We start from the raw sequence: 18,721 nt of genomic DNA, 5'->3' as shown, positions 1-18,721 counted from the left end.
CTTTAGAGCATATAGTTGGGTCATATTTTTTTTCATCCATTGTGCTAATCTCTTCCTTTTAATTAGAGAATCTAATCCATTTACATCTAAAGTAATTACTGATAAGCAAGGACTTCCTCCCGCCATTTTGTTTGTTATAGTGCTTTAGTTCCTCAGTTTCTCCATTACCACCTTCTTTTGTATTTAGTTGATTTTTTGTGTAGCAGGCAGTTTTGATTGTTCCTCACTTCATTTTCTATATGCTTTATTCATTTTCTTAGTGGTTACCCAGGGGATTACAGATGACCTCTTCAACTTGTAACAATCTAGTTTGCATTAGTATCAACTTGACTTCAATAATATACAAAGATTTTGCTCCTATGTGGCTCTATTCCCCCCCTCCTTTGTGCTGTTGTTATATACAGATCGCAGCTTTATACATTTTGTGCTGATCAACACAGATTTACAATTAATGCTTTATGCAGGTGTCTTTCAAGTCAGATTGGGGGAAAAAAGGAGTTACAAACAAAAAATACATTTACACGGTCTTCATAGTTACCCATGTGGTCACCTTTACCAGTGCCCTTTTTCTTCATGTGGATATGAGTTACTCTCCAGTGTCCTTTCACTACAGCCTGAAAGAGTCCCTTTAGTATTTCTCATAGGATTGTAGGATAGGTCTTCTTGTGATGAATTCTCTCAGTTTTTGTTTATCTGGGATTGTTTTAATTTCTCTTTCATTTTTGAAGCATCGCTTTGCTGGATATACAATCTCAGTTGACAGATTTTTTTCTTTTAGTGCTTTGAATACATTATCCCACTGCCTTCTGGCCTCTGTAGTTTCTGAGGAGAATTCAGCCATTAATCTTATTGAGGATCCCTTGTATCTGATGAATTTCTTTTGCTGCTTTCAGGATTTTCTCCTTGTCTTTTGACAGTTTGATTATGATATGTCTAGATGTGGATTCTCTTTGAATTTATCCTACTCGGAGCTCATTGAGCTTTATGAATGTATAGGTGAATCTTTTTCATTAAGTTGGTATACTTTTCGGCCAGTTTTTTCACGTATTCCTCTGCTCCTTTGTCTCTCTGCGTTTCTTCTGGGACTCCCCTTATATATATGTTGGTACACTTGATGGAAGAGACTCTGCTGTCTGCCTAGCAAGGGTGGAGGTGGGGTTTTGCAGCCAAGCAGCTTGTTCTCCAACTGACTGCGCTCAGAGGACATGGCCCAGGCTGACAAGTCTGCTGCAGGAAGTGAACAGGGGGCCTTCTGTGGGCCAGGGACTCATGAGGCTAAAGTTGAGGATATTCTCTGGTTAAGCCCCTCTCTTGGCGTGTCTTGACTAGGTATTTCTTGCTGGGGGATAAGAGACCATTGAACTAATGGGCTTGATTTGTTTTCTCTCTCTAGGTTCAATGTCAACAACACCATTCTTCATCCAGAGATTGTGGAGTGGTGAGTATGGCCTGTGGTCCCCTTGGCTGTTGATTGTGCTCAGCTCAGGGAGGTCAGAGATCCTGCTGTTCCTGCCCCCTTCTTCTCAGCAAGCCCCTCAGACAAGGTGGTCCCCAGAACCTCTTCTCTCAGCCTCTTCTGTTTTGTTTGTTTTTTGTTTGTCAGTTGGTCTGTTTTTCCAAAAGGGCATGAATCACTTAAATTTCTCTTTTCTTTTCCTTTATTTAGGAGTCTTTTAAAAAATCCTACCATGAGTAAGCCAAATTCATATAGCTCAGTTAAAGTGGATAGTGAAGAGAGTAAAAATAAACATCATACATAATCCTATTACTGGAAGGGTAAACCTGTTTTTCACGAATCACGCATGGGACTTGACTAGTGGGCATCACGTTGCGCGTGTTCTTCTGTTGCCTGCTTTCTCCCCTTGCTGATGCGAGCAGCCCCTGCCTGAGCACAGCCGGCTTTCTCAGGTCGGGCACCGCCTCTGTGCACCCTGGAAGTGGCCCCCCAACTCGAATGGGCCACTACTTTTTCCCTGAGCTGTCAAGTTGCTCTTGGATACCACCAGGACATTTTTTATTTGCTGCACTTATTCTGAATGTAGAAGGGAGGTGAGGCAGGGCCTGTGCCACATCATCCCCTGACTGGGAGGTGTGTGGACTCCTCACCTCTGAGCCTAAGGCCACTTGGTGAAGTGTCCCTGTCTGGTTGGGAGATCTCACTCACGTAGGCTTGGAGCTTAGGAACACTGTGACTGGAAGGACAATATGAGTCTGCTGGTGAGGCTGAAAGAAGCGCAGAGTGGGGAAGAAGAGAGAATGATCCAGACCGAGGGACCACTTGTTCAGAGGCTGGGGAGACAAGAGAAAGGGTGGTGGCTTTGTATAGCCGCAGTAGCGCCACACCCTGGGGAAGCGGCGCCTGAGGGCCATGGGAGAGACAGGCTAAGTCAACGTGGGATCAGCTTGAGAGAAATGGGAACCATGGGAAACCTTTGAAGGATTTAAGCAGGAGAATGGTAGGATCAGGTTTGCGTGTTTAAAAGCCATGTTGGCCTTAGGCTGGAGACTCAGTTGTAGAGCAAGAGGGGGAACAGGTTGCCAGTTAGGCTGCTGCAGGGTCCAGGTGGCATGGTGTGACAGAACTGAGAGTAAGCGGCAGTCAGGGGAGGTGCTCCTGGGAGGAACCCGCTGTGATGGCCGAGTGGAGGGTGGAGTTGAAGGTGACTCTGGATTTTTATCCTGAGCAGCTGGGTGGTGTGTTACCAACATGGGGACGGCTGGGAGAGGCAGGTGCTGTGGCAGATTGGGGGACTTGTTTGGGCTAAGTTGAGTTTGAGGCAGGTGTCAGTCAAAGAGGCTGGGCCAGAGGTGATAACCTGAGGGCTGTCGACAGGCATCGACACTGACCATTAGGGTAGCTGGTGGGCAGGCCGGCCAGCCTGGCTCTTTGGGCAACCTGGCCCAGTGCCCGGCATGGCCACACACTCTGTGAGGCTGGAGGCCTGTGTCCTTCCAGTTCACAGCTGCTGCTGCTTGTTTTTATGAAGTAACAAATGCCTAGCCCGTCTGTACTCCTAGTTGTCAGAATAAATCCTGGATGCTCAGGAACAGGCCCACGTCCACGTATGCCTTGCAGGTGCCGTTCCCTCCTGGTCGCTTACGGTTCGCATGTTCTGGAGACCATGGCTGGTGTGCGCCCCGGCGTCTCCCAGGGGATAAGTCGTTAGTTTGTCACTTCGGAACAAGCGCGCTCCAATTCTAGTGACATTTCCAAGGCTGCGAGGTGGATCTGCGCTCATAAGAATACTTCTCAACTCTATTAAACTGAGCAGCCAAAAGGACTTATTTGGCATTTGATGGCAGTAGAACTATTTCAGAAATGTCACATTGTCCTTACTGCCGCGGGGGTGTGTTTTAATCGCGTGGGTTCTGGCCTCTGGTGACTGCAGTCATTCTCGGTGAGACCTGTGGGAGCCCTGATCACCGCCCTGCTGGACTAACTGGAGGAAGTGTTCTGGGTGGAATGGCAGCAGGTCCCCCAGTTACGAGACGGGGGAGCTTTCCCTGACGTGATGTTACGACTCGTCGGGGCAGCTTTGGGCGCCTGTGTCTAAATACTTTTCTCATCCCCTCTCTCTCGGCCTCATAGAGAGGAGTTGCCTGGGGTAATGGAAGAGCCATCCACTCAGCCCTATCCAAATTCCAACCCCAGCCTGCCCCTTGGGAAGTCATTTAACTTCTCTGAGGCTCAGCTTCTTCATCTGTAAAACAGTCACTCACAGTGTGGACCTGAGATTCACTGAGCATCTCAGCCCGTTCGGGCTGCCCTACCAATCACCGTAGGCTGGGCGGCTTCTGGACCACAGGATTTTATTTCTTCGCGCTGTGTCCTCACTTGGCAGAAGGGGCAGGGAGCTCTCTGGGGCCTCTTTTACAAGAGTTCCAGTCCTGTTCGTGAGAGCTCTGCCCTCATGACCCAAGCACCTCCCAAAGGTCCACCTCGTAACACCAGCACACTGGGGATTAGATTCCAACGTATCAATTTGGAGGGAGACAAATATTCAGTCTGCACAGCTGAGCCTGTTTTCTCACCTGCAGAGTAGAAGTGAATTTTGTGCTGCCCCTCGTGGCTCCAAGGAGGATCCTGGAGGGTGGGGGCCTGCCTGGGTGTCAGCCTTCTCTCAGTTCACTCCTGGCCACTGGACATGCAGGGGTGCTGGAGCCCCCAAACGGGGCTTGTGTGAGGCCAGGGTGCATGGGCTGGGTGCTGGGGGCCGAGCAGCTAAGCTTCCTCCAGCACATGCCCTGCCCCCGACAGGCACCCCAGCTCCCTATTAGCATCTGGGTGGGGACTTGGGTGTCCTCCCGAGCCTGTCTGACTGGGAGGCATGAGCATCCTCTCCGAGCACAGGCAAGCTTCATTTCTCATTTTGGTTTGGGTGTCATTCATTTCCTTTCTGTGACTGCTTTATTGTTTTCCATTCTCTCAACAGTGCCTTTTTGATTTCCTGTAAATTCTTCCATAATCATACTCTTCCCCGCACACATGAGATCATAACCGATAATTTCTTTTCTTGTGCTGGGCGTTGCGGTTTGAATGTGGAGGTCAAAAGTTGAAACTTAATAAGAGCTGGCGTTGCACTTTGTGATTTAGGCTTGTGGTGCTGCTTTCCCAGTCTGCAGATGATTGAATGGATCTGAAGGTAGGGTAGGAATAAAAGGAGACGCTTTTGTCCTGTCTGATAGCTTGATGCTTTGGATTTTAGCTAAGTGCCTCTGAAAGCGTCACACAAGAGCAAGCGTGTCGGCAATTGCTGTGCGCCTTCTTGGGTTTTAAGTGAGACTCTGAAATTGAGTCATAGGCCGGTTTTAGAACTGTTAATTGCACCAAGCGAAGGTGTCCTGCATCTGTTAATCAGGCAGTCGGGTAACACATCTATTTCTACTCCTGGTGTTTCTGTGCACGGGAGGTAGTGAGGTGTGGATGGTCAGGGGCAGAAGCACACCAGCATCCTACATCCTGAGTAATGTGTCCCAAATTAGAAAAGGTACGTAGATGATGACCTAGATTCTTGGTGTGCATGTGAACAGTATTCCACTAGGGTTGCTGTCTTTGTCTCCTGATCAATCGGCATTTCACCTGTAGTTCATAGAAAGCCAAGGGGAAAGTGGGGATCCTAGGGCAGAGTGAGAACTTGACCTCCTGTGTGTCAGAAGGCGGGAGACAGGACGTGGGAGCATCGGGCAGAGAGAAGGGTGCGGCCAGGCCCTGGTCCGGGGTGTGGAGGGGGCCCTCCTGTGGCTCCCCACACGTGGCCCGTGTCTACTGGCGCCCGTTAGGTCTCAGGCACGCTCCCGCACAGCTGAGCCAAGCCCTCATTTCGTCATGGCTCTGGTTTCTTCAAGAGCACTTATTATTCGAGTCTCCTGGGGAAATATAATTCCACCTGGCTCCTTTTCTGCCCTCCTGTTCTGGGATGTTTATCCTGTGCAGCCCTGGGTTGTGGGGTGTGGAAGGAATGGTCCTGGGAGTCCTGTGGTGTTGAATTCTTGCCCGCCTGCTCCCACGGAACCATCCCTTACACATTCGTCTCCGGGAGAGGTGGAATTCCTGCCCCTTCTGATGGGTTTTACTCAACGCTGTGGGATTTGGATGCTTAGAGACTGATCTTGGAAATGCTCCATCCTGTCTTGCTACTGTTTTAATCAGTGGAGCATCCAGACCTCAGTTAATTGATGTCTTAATCCTGGGTTTATAACTCAGAGGCAGTTTTGTGACCTGTGAATATTTAAGGAGAAGAAAAAAAGATTGCACAAATGAATCTCACCCTAGTCCAGTTCTTGTCCTTTCCAGCCCGTAGCAGGGGACTCTGGGCCAGGCGTAGAGAGGCCCTCCCACCCCCCCACTGGTGGTTCCGCCTTCCTCCGTGAGCAGCCCCTCCATGTGGTGATGCCCGTGGGCATGGCCGTGAGCCCAGCACCCTGCATGGGGCCATGCAGTGCTTGAGTCTCCCACGCACACGTCAGGCACCTCCTCTTGCTGGTCGAGGAGCCTGGGCTGCCTCTGCCCGGGCCTCTTAAGTGGCATCAGCGTTGTCCTGTCCTGAGCCCTGGTCCTCCGATGCTTCATGGAGGAGGCGGCCTTCGTCCTCTCCTGGGGATAGAAACCTTGCAGATCATATTTTTAACCACCACCCCACACATCCTCGAGCCAGACAAGGCTGGGGTGATGTGACACTAAGCATCCCTCCCTCCAGGGTCCTCTGGGCCTACAGAGGCTGGACCACAGCAGAATCCTCCTCTCCTTGCCCTTTTGTGGTCAGGAGTGACGGAAACAGCCTCATCAGACTCAGGGCAGTGAATTCTTCCTGAAGACAGGGAGAAACTGTGCAGAATGCTGGGAGGTCTTCTTATTTTCTGCAGTAATCTTAAGAAACAGGTCCTGGCACTTGTGTCATGGAGATAACTGAGCCAGGCCTGGTGCGTGGGCCAGAGAGAGTACCCTGTGGATAACTGGGTAAGCCAGCACATGGCAGACGTCTATTTTTAGGGCCTTTAAAGCTTGGGTTAAATTGGGCCAGGCCAGTGCTCAGCCAGGCCGGTTTTGTCAGAGAACGGCCTTTGTGGGATAATTTGGATAATTTGCCCTGGTTCAGTTTGATTTTTTTTTTTTTTAATGTGACTGAAAATGTGAGTCCTGAGTAAACCAGCTAGAGGCCTAGTTTGTCATCTTCGCCAAAGTCAAATCAGAAAAGAAAGCCTGAGTCTGGGCCTCGATGGCTGAGCATGCTTTTCGTCTCTGCTGGGACGAGAGTGTGGTTTGGCTCCAGTCTCCTTTCTCCTGGGGCTGATGGCCTGCTCTTCCCAGCGCATCTCCAGAAGGAGGGGCTCTAGCTGCAAGGAGGGGGCCCTGTGGAGAGCCCATGAGGTGGCCCCTGGGCGTCAGTTCCTGGGGCTGCCTGTGTGGCTGGGGACGAGTCAGTGGGAGTCTGGGCTGCTGAAGCCTGGGGAGGCTGTGCCCTCATCCTGCCCAGGCCATGCCAGGCTGAGCCACATCCAACGCTGACCCGGTGAACTCCCCGGGCTGGAGTAGAGGAGGTCTCCTTTCCTTTCTGGAGTGAGCCATTATCTCTCCTGTTGGAAGCAAGGTGGTCTCCAGCATTGGTGCAATGCCCCGATGCCATTTCTAACCCGTGGTTGCTGTGTGTGTGCTCTGGGTCGGGCACTGTTCCAGCGTAGGACCCTGCCCTCCAGGGCTCTGGGCCTTAGGAGGAGACATGAGTGAAAATGACAAGTGTGATAGCTGACTGAGGATTCCAACAGCCTGCCCAGGACCATGGAGAGGGGACTTAACCTGAGAGGGGGAGGGAGGATGGAGGGAGCCCCTCCCCCATGCTGAGAAAGGTGCCTTTCAGCTGGTGCTGCAGGATGAAAGGGCAGGAGCCAGTTCCAGGCGGCAAAGGAGTTGGCTGTGGGGGTGGGTGCGGGTAGGGGGTGGAGACAGGCAGGGTGGGGCCTGGGGAGCCTCATGCATCACCATGTAGACTTTTAACTTCATCCCAAGGACGTCTAGAGGCCCCCAAAAGGCTTTAAGCAAGGGAAAGCATGATCAGCTTTGCATTTCAGCATATCGGGGAGCACACAGAGCTGGGGATTTGGAGGCCAGACAAGGCAGGAGAGGTTGTCCAGGCTGGAGGGAGCAGGGTCTGGATGGAGAGGACAGAGGGTCTGAGAGAGGTTGTGGGGGTGGAATCGCAGCCCTTGGTTAGTGGTTGGATGTGGGAGTGATGGGCAGGCGAGAAGGAGGTGTCCAGGAGGATGCCCATTTCTGTGGAAGCAGCAGGGCAGTGGCAGAGCTGTGGTTTAAGATGGGGCATGTGGGCGGGTGGGAATTTCTGTCCCACTGAGTTAGAAGAGCCTGGGGGACCTGCAAGTGGAAGTGCAGCTGGGCGGCCTGTGCCAGAGGTGGAGGTGTTGGGAGAAGGTGCAGGGCAAAGCTGAGGGGCAGGGAGGGGAGGACCTTTCAGGGAGAGGAAGGAGGGGGAGCAGGTGAGTGAGCCATGCCAGAGGGGGCAGGGGTCACTGTGCCTCTTCCTCTGAGAGGTCACAGAATGCCCCTGGATTTGGCAGCCTGGGGTCATTATTCCACATGTTGCTGAGAAGGCGGCTGGCAGAATGGTGGGGCTGAAGGGAGAAGAGGAGAAGGGAGAGGGGAGAGGAGCAGATGGAGAAGAGGTTCGAGGTAAAACGGGAAAGCTGCTCTTCTTCCTCCTCTGGAGGCGAGGACTGTTAGGGTTTCCTGTCTGGAAATGTGCGAGGTTGAGCTTGGCTGGAGGAGGAGGAGCTAAGCCAGTGCTCACACAGCTTCCAGTAAGAGGGGCCGGGGGCTGGAGTAGGTTGGGCTGGGATCTGAGCCCAGGTGTGTGTGTTGGGGCTGAGCCTCATCGGAAGAGGGCATGGCACCCCTTTCCTTGTAAGTCAGGGAGGGGGGAGGGGAAGGCTTGGAAATTTGGTGAAGAGGCGAGACTGTGCCCACCTGTTGGCCTCTGTGTCCTCAGTGAATAGGAGATGAGTTTGTTATCTGCTGAGAAGGGGAGGGGGCGCTAGGAGATCTTAGGAAGGGGGAAGTTGAGAGTAGCCCCCTGCAGCTCATGGCAGAACTGGGGTCCTGCCTAGGCCGGGGCTGGGCTGGTGACTAGGAGCTTGTCGTTCCGGCTGCCCAGCCTTGGGGTTTCCCCACAGCCCTCGGGGCCCAGGAGCACACACAGCAGGCACAGGCCCTGGTTTGTCCCTCATGGCGGTTTGGCCAAGCCCATGTGGATGGATGGGCACAGGGCCTAGGAGTCTAAAATGGTGGCTGGAGGGGTGGCCCAGGGATCTAAGCTGGATGGAGAGGCCAAGGTCTTAAGGTAGGTGCAGCCTGGGCTGGCGCCCGCCTGCTCATCACTACATTCAAGAACAGAGGGGCCCACTCCCTGCTTACCGGTTCCTCGGGCTGGTGCTGAGCATGGCCGCAGTGGGGAATGAGGCACCAGGGGCTGGTAGCTTACCCTCTGAGCGGATTTGGACCTCAGGAGCCTGATCTGCTCATGAGTCCCACCCTTGGCTCTGACCCTCATCCTCCAGGGCAGAGGAACAAGCTTTCTGTCCCCCAGGTAGGACTGCTCCAGCGCCCTGCTGTGGAGTCAGAGGCCCCCTTATGATGATAAAGAGCAAGTTCTTAGGCTTCGGGGTCTGCCGCCTCAAGAAACAAGGGGCGTTCACTTGGAAACAGTCTCATGGGGCTTGGGGTTTGTCTTCCACGTTGCCCAGAAGGTTTATGGTCTTAGGAGGGCGTCACTGCTGCAAGATGCCTTCCTCACTTCCTGGTGACAGGTGGCTGGCCGTCCCAGCCAGGTGGCAGCGTGGAGGCCATGTGGGCCAGTGGCTGGGTCGGGCTGCTGCTGTGAAGTCCGGAGGGTCTGCTGCCTCTGATGGCAGTGGCGGTGCCTTCCCTGCCGTCCTTGGCCTGTCTCAGCCGAGAGCTGCTGAGGATGGCAGGCTTCAGAGGACGGACAGTGGCTGGACGAGAGGCACACTGTGCATGAGGGGCAGGCGCTGTCTGCCATCCTCAGACTTCCGGCTTTGCTGGTCTCGAGGGTGGTTGAGTGTGTTCATCTTGAGAAAGGGAGACGGCCCTGGGGGAGCCTTGGTGAAGGTGGGTCACCTTCTGTGAAGGGAACAGAGCCGGCCGTGAGGGATGCACTGAGGACTCTGCACTCCTCATGACTGGGCCTGGCTGCCACTGAAACATGCGTGACTTGGAGGTGCTTGTTTGGAAGGTAGAGGTAGAAAACATATTTGTGTAGTTTATCTACGTCAGTCTTACTTGGGGATGAGATTGATTACAAAGACCAGAAACCTGACCAAATTTAGGCAAATTAACATGAGTTTATTGTGAGGACCCCAGGCACCCCCGGAGTCCAGTTGCAGGAGGCCCAACTGAGTCTGGAAAGGAAGTAAAGTCTCTTGGCTGTGCCTGCCTGCCCCCCATAACCCCCCTCTCATTGCTGTGTCTCTCTTGTCTGCTCCTGTTCTCCTGCATTTCTGCAGACCAGCTGTTTCCACATTCATACCTGCACTCATGGCTGGAAGTGGCCAGACCTCCCCACTCCATCCAGTCCCTCCCATCCCTTGTAGTCCTGTCCCATCCCCGCCCCCCAGCCCCACCCCCACCCCATCTCAGGCAGGGGCCTGAGTCACATGGTGTTCCTGGGCTGTCCCTGGGCAGGTAGGTGGGGGCAGGGAGGACAAGGGAGAGCTCTTCAGCCAACTGCGCAGAGCCCTGGAGTCAGCACACGTAAGCTTCAGGTCCAGCAGCCTCACCATGTAGATTGTACCCCCATTCGAAGGATGAGGAAATAGTGTCAGTGAGGCAAGATGTGTCTGGCTGCAGAATCTTGGCTTCTTCCAGCACCAGAGTGGCTTCTAGATCTTGAGACTGGAAACAGCTGCACACCTGAGGCCGCATTAGGGCAGGACGGGCCTGCTGAGTGCAGCTTATCACTCCTGAGGCTCGGTGGCCTACCCTGCCAGCACCCCGACACCGGCACCTGGCTGGGCCCACCCTGGCCCTGTGCTCCTTCCCAAGCTGGGCAGTGTGGTGGGCCCCGAGGTCTCGCTGCGGGGGTCCTGCCAGCCCCTGCTGGAAGTCACTGACTTGCACTTTCTTTCTCTCATCTCTGAAGCCGGGTCTTTAAGACGGACATGGAGCTGGAGGTCTTGCGCTACACCAATAGGGTCTCCAGCGAGGCCCACCGGGAGGTAAGCCGGGTGCTGGTGCGTGGGATGTGCCGTTCTGGCTGGGTCGGGCAAGAGAGCAGGGAGCAGGGTTGTGGTGGCGCTTGTCTCCAGCGTCACAGCACGCAGGAAGTGTCACATCAGGCTGGAGACAAGGTGATGGGGCCAGGCGGGGGCAGCAGAGGCTGTGCCCCAGTTCCTCACTATGAGGCCCCCCTCAGGGACTTTCCCAGAGAGAAGTCGCCGCTTCAGGGGGACAGAGCTCTGCTTAGTGGCACTCGGCCATCCCCGCTTCTTTCAGAGAATCTTTGGTCCATAGCCGTGATTCAGGCACATTTCACACTGTCGTCTGTTTTCTGAAAACGTCCCCATGTGGGTGTTCCCCACACCGTCCACTTCACCTGAGGAGCCATGTAGGGAGGTGCATTTCCTGAAGGGCATCCAGAGTGTCTGGGGAGCCCGGAGCCTGCTTGGTGATGGTCACAGCTTTGTGACAGGAGACAGACAAGGGTCGTTTGGGCCACAAAATCTCTCGTATGAGTTCATTTGGTCTGTGTTTTATGAAGTTAAAGGAGACCTTTGAGTGACAGTTGTCGCAGCCTTCTGAGCCATGAGCACGCGCCACACACACCTTTGCTGGGTCTCCCCGCCCTGGCCTGCCGCCCTGCTGGGTGTTGGTCGGCTTCTGAGCGCCAGTGCTCCAGAGCGGTGTAAATAAACTGCCTGGCTCTTGGAGCTTTAAAAACGTTCTAATTTGTCACATTTCTGCACCACTGTGTGCACATACCAATTTTTTTTTTAAAGAGGAGATTCTTTTGGAAAAGTTCCATACATTATTTACAAGGCATTGTTACTTATCTCCTTAATACAAATGTCTTCGCTTAATGTCTATCCTCCAGGTAATGAAGGCTGTAAAAGTGGGAATGAAAGAATATGAGATGGAAAGGTAAGCTGCCGTGTTTGTCTGGGTGCAGATTAAAATGTGAGAAACAGTGATTTACGTTCCCAGATGAAGCTCCGCGGAGACAGGTGCAGGCTCAGTGGGGTTATGAGCGGGGCCTCGGCATCGTGGGCGGAGGGGGTTTTCTGGCCGGCTCCCTGGCTCTGGGCAGAGTGTTTGACGGTGATGGTCTTTGATTACTTTTCCGCGTGGTTTAGTGCCCCATCATTCCACTCTCAGACTTCGTTTCTGCAATTTGCGGGAAACTTTACCGAATAGCTGCTCTTGTGACTCTGAAAGCCTCTAGTAAAACAGCTTGCCGATTTTATGTGTAAACACTGCCATTATGTCTCCTGTGGTTGGACAACTGGGTCTCGGGATGGTTAAGTGGCTCGTAAAGCGTTCTGGAGAGCTCCACGCTTGGGCTTAGCTCCAGTTAGGCCTGCAAGAGCCAGTGCCACCCATCCGGGTGCTTCCCTGGCACGCAGCCATGACGGTGTGGCCTGGCCGGCTCCTCAGCCCCACGCCAGGACCCAGGCTCAGCATGCTGCTGCCCACGGCTTGAGGAAGCCCTTGGGTCAGAGCCAGACTGCCCCAGTGGCTTGCACCCACCCATGTCCAGGGGCAGGAGGCCCCCATTCCAGGGTCTCCCACGAGCGGCCTCACCGCCTGGAAGCTCCCCTGGGGAGGGGTCACTGAAGAGGCTGTCATTTCTACCCCTGTGACATAATAAGAAATATCTATTTGGTCTCTGCCCCCAGTTCCTGGCAGAGAGTTTCTCAAAATCCAAGGAATTCCCTCAGGGATGGGGGGGGGCGGGGAGTGTCTTTTGTTATTTGTAATAAGCCCCTTTCAACCAAACCTGCGTTTATGCTAATTCGGGGACTCTTGGAGGCTGGGGCTGGTTGCCCAGGAACCACCCCAGTGGTTATAGGGTTGGAACTGTTGGTTCCATCCCGGGCCTCCAGGGAGAGGGGAGGGGCTGGAGGTTGAGGTCTGACCCAGAGTGGAATCAGTCCTGCCTGTGTAATGGAAGCTTCCGGGTTCACGTGCTGGGAGGGGTGCGCCTGGAGAGGGCGTGGAAGTTCGGCACCCTCTGCCCCATGCCTTGCCCCGTGCATCTCTTCCATTTGGTCCTTCCTGAGTTGCATCCTTTACAATAAAGTGGTAGGAGTAAGTAAAGTGCTTTCCTGAGTTCTGTGAGCTGTTCTAGCAAATTATCAAACCCGAGGGGGCATCATGGGAAACCCCAATTTATAGCCAGTCAGTCAGACCTTGTGACTGATGGGAGGCCCTGTGATTGGTGTCTGAAGTGGGGACAGTGTTGTGGGACTGAGCCCTTAACCCGTGGGTCTGCACTGGCTGCAGCCGTTAGCGTCAGAATTAAATTGTAGGACGCCCGGTTGGTGTCCACAGAGGAGAGAACTGCTTCACGTGGAAAACCCGCACACTGGGAGCCAGAAGTGCTGTGCGTGCGGCGTCACCTCTTACCTGCCCCTCCTGGCTGTCCTTTCCTGCTGGGGCCTGTGAGAGCTCGACACAGCGGCCCCTTCCCCACCTTGCAGGCCCAAGTCGCCCAGGGCCCTCAGGGCCTGCTCTGCTCCGGGCTGCTCCCAGCCTTACCGGCCTGCCCGCCGTGTGGTTGCGGGCTGAGGGCGGGGTGGGCATTCGTGTTCACTGTCATGTGGCTTGGTCAGAGTCCAAGCGAACAGGAGTCCTGCTCGGGACCATCTGTATTTCTCCTCTTACCTGCGCCATAGGAGGGGCACCAGGGCCTGCAGGCGTGCGCCGGAGCGGGCCTGGAGCAGTGCTGCCTCCAGGACGCAGGTGGGCGGCTGGGCAGGCTGGGGAGTGGCGTGCCGAGGGCCCAGCCGCGGCCTCCTGTGGCAGCGCCATGTCTGCCCTGGTGTTCTGAGGCTCTGGGACAGGACAGTTCTGCTGGGCTCCTGGGGAGATGGGTCGGGCAGTGGTCTGTCAGATGGCCACTGCTCCAGAAACCTGTTCCCAACCGAATCGGCCCATCGTGACCCACGGCCAATGCCTCAAACAAAGGTAACGCAGGAATTGGAGCGGGAAGAGCTGGCCCCAGTGTTCGGCCCTTCTGTCCGCTGCACCCAGGCAGCCTTGTACCCACGCTGCAGGGAGTCCAGCTCCGAAGGTGGCTCCTGGGAGGGGCCTAGGCTGCCTCCTGCCCCGTGTCCCAGAGCCTGACTCTGCTGCTGCCTGGACGGGCCCATGTAAGTTCTGGGTCAGGGCCGGGGCCCTTGGAATAATTCCCCCAGCTCCCAGCCCCCCATCCCCAAGAATGCAGATCTTTCTTTTCCTTTTAATGGGAGATTTCAAATATCCAAAAAAAGGGGTGGATAGTATAATCAATCTCCAGGTCCCCATCAGGGTTTTTTGTTTTGTTTTGTTGGAATGTTTAAAACCAAGTCCCAGACATCATGTCATTTCATGTCAGTAGGTGTCTCAGTTGATGAAGGTAATTTTTTCCTTTACATAACCACCATGTCATTAGCGCATCTCAGCAAATTAACGATAGTTTCTTCATGTTATCAGTATTTAGTCCCTGTTGTCTAAAACCACCTCTCTGGAGTTGATCTCCTTGCCTTTGGAGTCTCCACGTTGCATTTGCTGTTGTCTGAAGGAGGGTCTCTTGCGGCCTGAGCTCTGAGATCTCCCCTTTGTCTTCAACCTGCTCCCCTCCCCTCTACCCACTTCCCCAGGTTGGCTCCACTGCTGCCTCTTCTGAGCAACTATGGGTCCCTGCCAGCAGGGACGGGGTTTCCTGGGCCGAAGTCTGGGCATGGGGTTGGGGACTGCTCCAGGGAAAAGCTGAGGCAGGGGCGACGAGAACATGGGGCAGTGTGTGTTCCGGAAGGACTGGTAGGTAGGGTGACCTTTCCGGGCAGATGGTGTTGCCCCCAAAGATGGTGGGAAGATGATTGTCCTGGGACATTGTTGCATCTTGGGGGGGGTGGTCCCTGGCCAGATTTGAGGAGGGTACCCCAACTCCCAGTAGTGGCCAGAGCCCCTGGGGGCGTCTGCAGCGGTGAGGTGGGATGGCTTCTCCACCTCTCGCTCCCTCCCTAGGAAGCTCGGGGACAGCATTTTGTGGTCTGTGTCCTCGGGGGCCTGGAGACATCTTCTTGGAGCCCCCGTCTTGTTTATCCAGTGTCCACCCCACACTTGGTGTCAGGAAATATGTGTGGGTGGGTGAGATAAACGGACGGATGTGAGAGAGAAGGAAACCACCTTTGTGCCACTGTGAACTTCACCATGCTCTTCTTAACCAGGCAGAGAATATAAAATCTTGTCTAGAGCAGCTGGTGGCTCCCCACGGGCTGTGGCCCTTTAACAGAGGCTGCACAAATGTCCGGGAGGTCCCGGGCAGCCAGACACCTGTGCAGGCCACCAACCCATTGGGCCAGAACCTGCCGGACGTTCTCCTGGGAGCATGGCCAGCTGCAGCCCCCCAGAGGGACGCAGGGCAAGAAGGGCAGGGACTGGAGTGTCAGGACTGGAGGCAGGACAGGGACAGGGGGAGGGGAGAACACGGGGCTGATTTTCTCAGAGAAGGGCCACCCCCGAGGCACTGGTGCTCAGACTCAAGAGATGCTGGCCAGGACCCCCAGTTCTAAGCCTCATCTTTTTTTGGTTTTGTTATCAAAGGCTTGTTATGAAATCTTGAGGGCACATTGAAAAAAGGAAGTGAGCTGATGGCATTTATTAAGACACGTCCTCCTTTGTGCTGTGCCGTGAGTGGAGTGCAGAGGAAATGAAAATCATTTTCCACAAGTGAGGTGTAGTAAATTGTGTTAAACCAATAAGACGTTAATGTTTGGGTAAATCGGGCGCTAACAGCCTCTGATGCAGGCCCAATCAGGCAGTCCATTTCACCGCATCGTATTATTTAATGTTAGTGCCGTAACCGGCTTGTAGCCGGCTGGCGTGGGGCTGGCAGCCGAATCAATTACCTGCGAACACTAATTTAGAGCATGCTCAATTGGCTGTGTAAGCAGGTCCCGGTTCACATTTGCCACACGGAGATTAATAACTTGATGTTTTTGACAGCCCAGGACCTTAATTGAAATTACGCTCTCTTTCTCTTCAAGCTGTGAAGGGGGCATTCGGGGCCCTTTCCTGACAGCTTCTATGGGGTTTGTGGGAGTCATTTGAAAGGCAGAGGGTCTGTGAGGTGTGCCAGGGGACAGCACGGCGCTGTCCTCCTCCCCGGATGGGGCTCCTTCTTGGCAAACACCCCCGACCCTGTCTGGAGACCTCACCAAGGCCTGGCTTTTCCTGTGCTCTTCTGTCACAGGCAGCAGCTCACAATGCTAGTCTCCTGCTTCCTTTCCGTCCTTTGTTACTGGAGAACTTGCACCGCTGTGCCACTCTGTACTCAAAGTCTTGTTGCTTTGCCCTTTGGCCAGAAGGAGCGAGTCACAATTCTGTGTGTTCACTGTGCCCCCTGGGTCCAGTTTGGGGGTGGGTCTTCTCCCCAGGGCTGGAGGGAGGGGTCTCCTTCCCCCCAACCACCCCCCCCCACACCCCCCTCACTCCCCACACCAGAAACACACACACTACCAGCACACACCATACACACACTCTACGAACACCTTCACCGCTCATACCACTCAGATACCACACATACCCCACACATACACACACTCACGCACCATACATACACCACACACACACCCCACACCTGACCACACACACATACACACCACACCACACATTTCATCCAAACCGTGGGGTGCTGGGTCAGGTGGTTGGTCTTTTAATTAACCCACCCCAGGGAGCAGGTTGCAGAACCCTCGCTGTGTTCTTGTTAAGCAAAGCCAGGATTTTCCCCCCTTTTTTGAGGATTAGCAAATTTCACTCCAGTGAGGAGAATTGGAGGGTGGGAGAGTTTATTTACAGGCCTCACCCGTGGTGACTGTGACTGCAGAGAGCACAGGCAGGTGGGCAGGCCAGGGCTTTTCTCTGTCCCCTGGCCTTGCCCCGCACAGCTGACCCCTGAGCTGGTCCTTCAGTCCCCCGCCCTTGGCTGACCCGGCACGGCTTCTCCGTCACATCTGCAGGGGCTGGCTGCCCGCTCTGGAGGCCACCGAGCCTCCTCAGAGGAGCGCCCTCTTCTTCATCTGTCTGTCCCTCCTGGCACACTGACACTGAAGGACCATCTCTCAGATGCCCGGGCCCATGTCACCCTCCTCTCGCTCTGGGTCTTGCCGAGGGCTCTCTTGCTCAGTGTACTGGGTGTACTGGTCAGGTTTGGCCCTGTGGGCTCTGGCCAGACCCCTTGGGCCGTGCAGAGGATCCAGGTTTCATTAGTGATGGGTGTCACCCAGAGGCCCTTGGTTGCCCTCCCTCCTGGAGGTTCTGGAGATGTCCAGCGTCCAGTCACCTGGGTGTGGTCTGACCTAATCTGGTCTCAGCCTAGGCAGGCCTGTGTGTCAGTGAGACCACTTCGGTTCACCTAGCCCCAGGAAGGTGCTGGAGTTTTGTTTGGGGCTTTTCGGGCAGGTCTGGGTCCAGGCAGCCTCTGAGACCCAAGCCCCAGGGTAAGAACAGATGTGATGGGCCCTCCTCCATGGGCAGCGCCCTGCACCCTCCAAGGCAGACACGTCCCCTCCTCGTCAGCTGCCTGGAGGAACAAGGCTATAGCTTGGCTTGTTCTGAAAGCCTGCTGAGACCCCAGGTCGGGGCATGGTGAAGCCCGCCCTTTGCCTTGTGTTGTGAGGCTGATGCAGGTTTCCTGCCAGCACTTCCTCGGCTGTTGGAGACAGGCCGCACACAGCCTACCGCGAGAGGGGTCAGGAAACCCCCGTCTGTTTGGTGCACCCCTCAGGAAGGCAGCCCCTGAGTCCTGCACCTGGCCAGCCACACCTCAGTGAGCCAAGCCCTTTCCAGGAGCTGGGCCCGTCTTGAGTGGACAATTCTCAGAGTTAGATCAGGCTGCACCTCATCCTGGGCCACCCATACCTGGGAGCGCAGGTCCCGTGTGCCCACCCGGCCTGCTCTGTCCACACCACCTGACGTGAGGCAGCAGAGTGGCTCTCTCCATGAGGTTCGGCAGAGCCTGGTGTCTGCAAGTGCAGCTGGCTCCTTGGCCGTGGACAGGCCGTGGGACTCTGGCTTAGAGCAAGGGTAGCTCATTTTGCCTCTAAGAGTAACTGAGAAATGGGCACATTTAGGGCACAAGCCAGCCTGGTATCCAGCCAGAAAGCTAGTCGAAGAACCAGAGGGGAGGCTCCCTGCAGACGTGCAGCCTGGTTGATGCATCCCTAATTAGAGCTTTTGAGGACAAAGCCAACAGACATAGGTGTTTTCTTTTCAAATGTCAGGGGAATTGCCGGGGGAGAATCCCGTTAAGCCCCGGCAGTGCCAGCAGGCATCCTTCTGGGTTCGCCCCCAGAGTTTCACCATCGAGCCTGATTCTGACTGTTGATTTCCGATGAATATTTACCATCAGTTTTAGAAAGCAGTGTTTTCTTCCTGGCTTACTAGATTTTATCAGGAAAGGATGTTGAATTTTATCCGCTGTCTTTTTGGCATCTCCTTTGGCCTTTTGTGTGTGTGTGTGTTTTAAGCAATTAATAAACTTTTTATTTTAGAATAGTTTTAGATCACAGAAGAGTTACAGGAATATTAGGTCCCATGTATCCTGCGCCCATTTTCCCCTATTGTTAATGTGATTATGGTACGTTTGCCACAACTCATGAATAGTATCGATATATTATTATTATCTAAAGTCCACACTTTATTTCAATTTCCTTAGCTTCTACCTAATATTCCTTTTCTGTTCCGAGATACCACATTACATATAGTTGTCCTGTCTCCTTAGTGCCTCTTGGCTGTGACAGTATCTGAGACTTTCCTTGCTTTTGATGACCGTGACAGTTTTGAGGGTACTGGTCAGGTGTTTTGTAGAATGCCCTTCAGTTTTAGTTTTTCTGGTGTTCTCCTCATGGTTAGACTGGAGTTGTGGGTTATTGGGAGGACAGCCACAGAGGTTAAGTGCCACTTTCATCGCATCCTATCGGGGCACTTGCTGTC

At 54.2% G+C, this 18,721-nt stretch overlaps 1 protein-coding gene across 1 annotated transcript in view; it reads left to right on the top strand.

Annotated features, from left to right (window-relative positions):
* The window catches only part of PEPD (peptidase D), a 118,886-nt gene that overhangs the window by 39,859 nt on the left and 60,306 nt on the right, over positions 1-18,721 (top strand). The window contains exons 7-9 of the mRNA XM_070632531.1: positions 1,394-1,438; positions 10,668-10,743; positions 11,619-11,665. Coding sequence (XP_070488632.1) covers positions 1,394-1,438; positions 10,668-10,743; positions 11,619-11,665 — 168 coding nt within the window. The remainder of the gene's footprint in view (positions 1-1,393; positions 1,439-10,667; positions 10,744-11,618; positions 11,666-18,721) is intronic.

The sequence above is a fragment of the Equus przewalskii genome, chromosome 9 (assembly GCF_037783145.1).
Source record: "Equus przewalskii isolate Varuska chromosome 9, EquPr2, whole genome shotgun sequence".
NCBI classification, from domain to species: Eukaryota; Metazoa; Chordata; class Mammalia; order Perissodactyla; family Equidae; genus Equus; species Equus przewalskii.
This window is presented reverse-complemented; position numbering and strand designations above follow the sequence as displayed.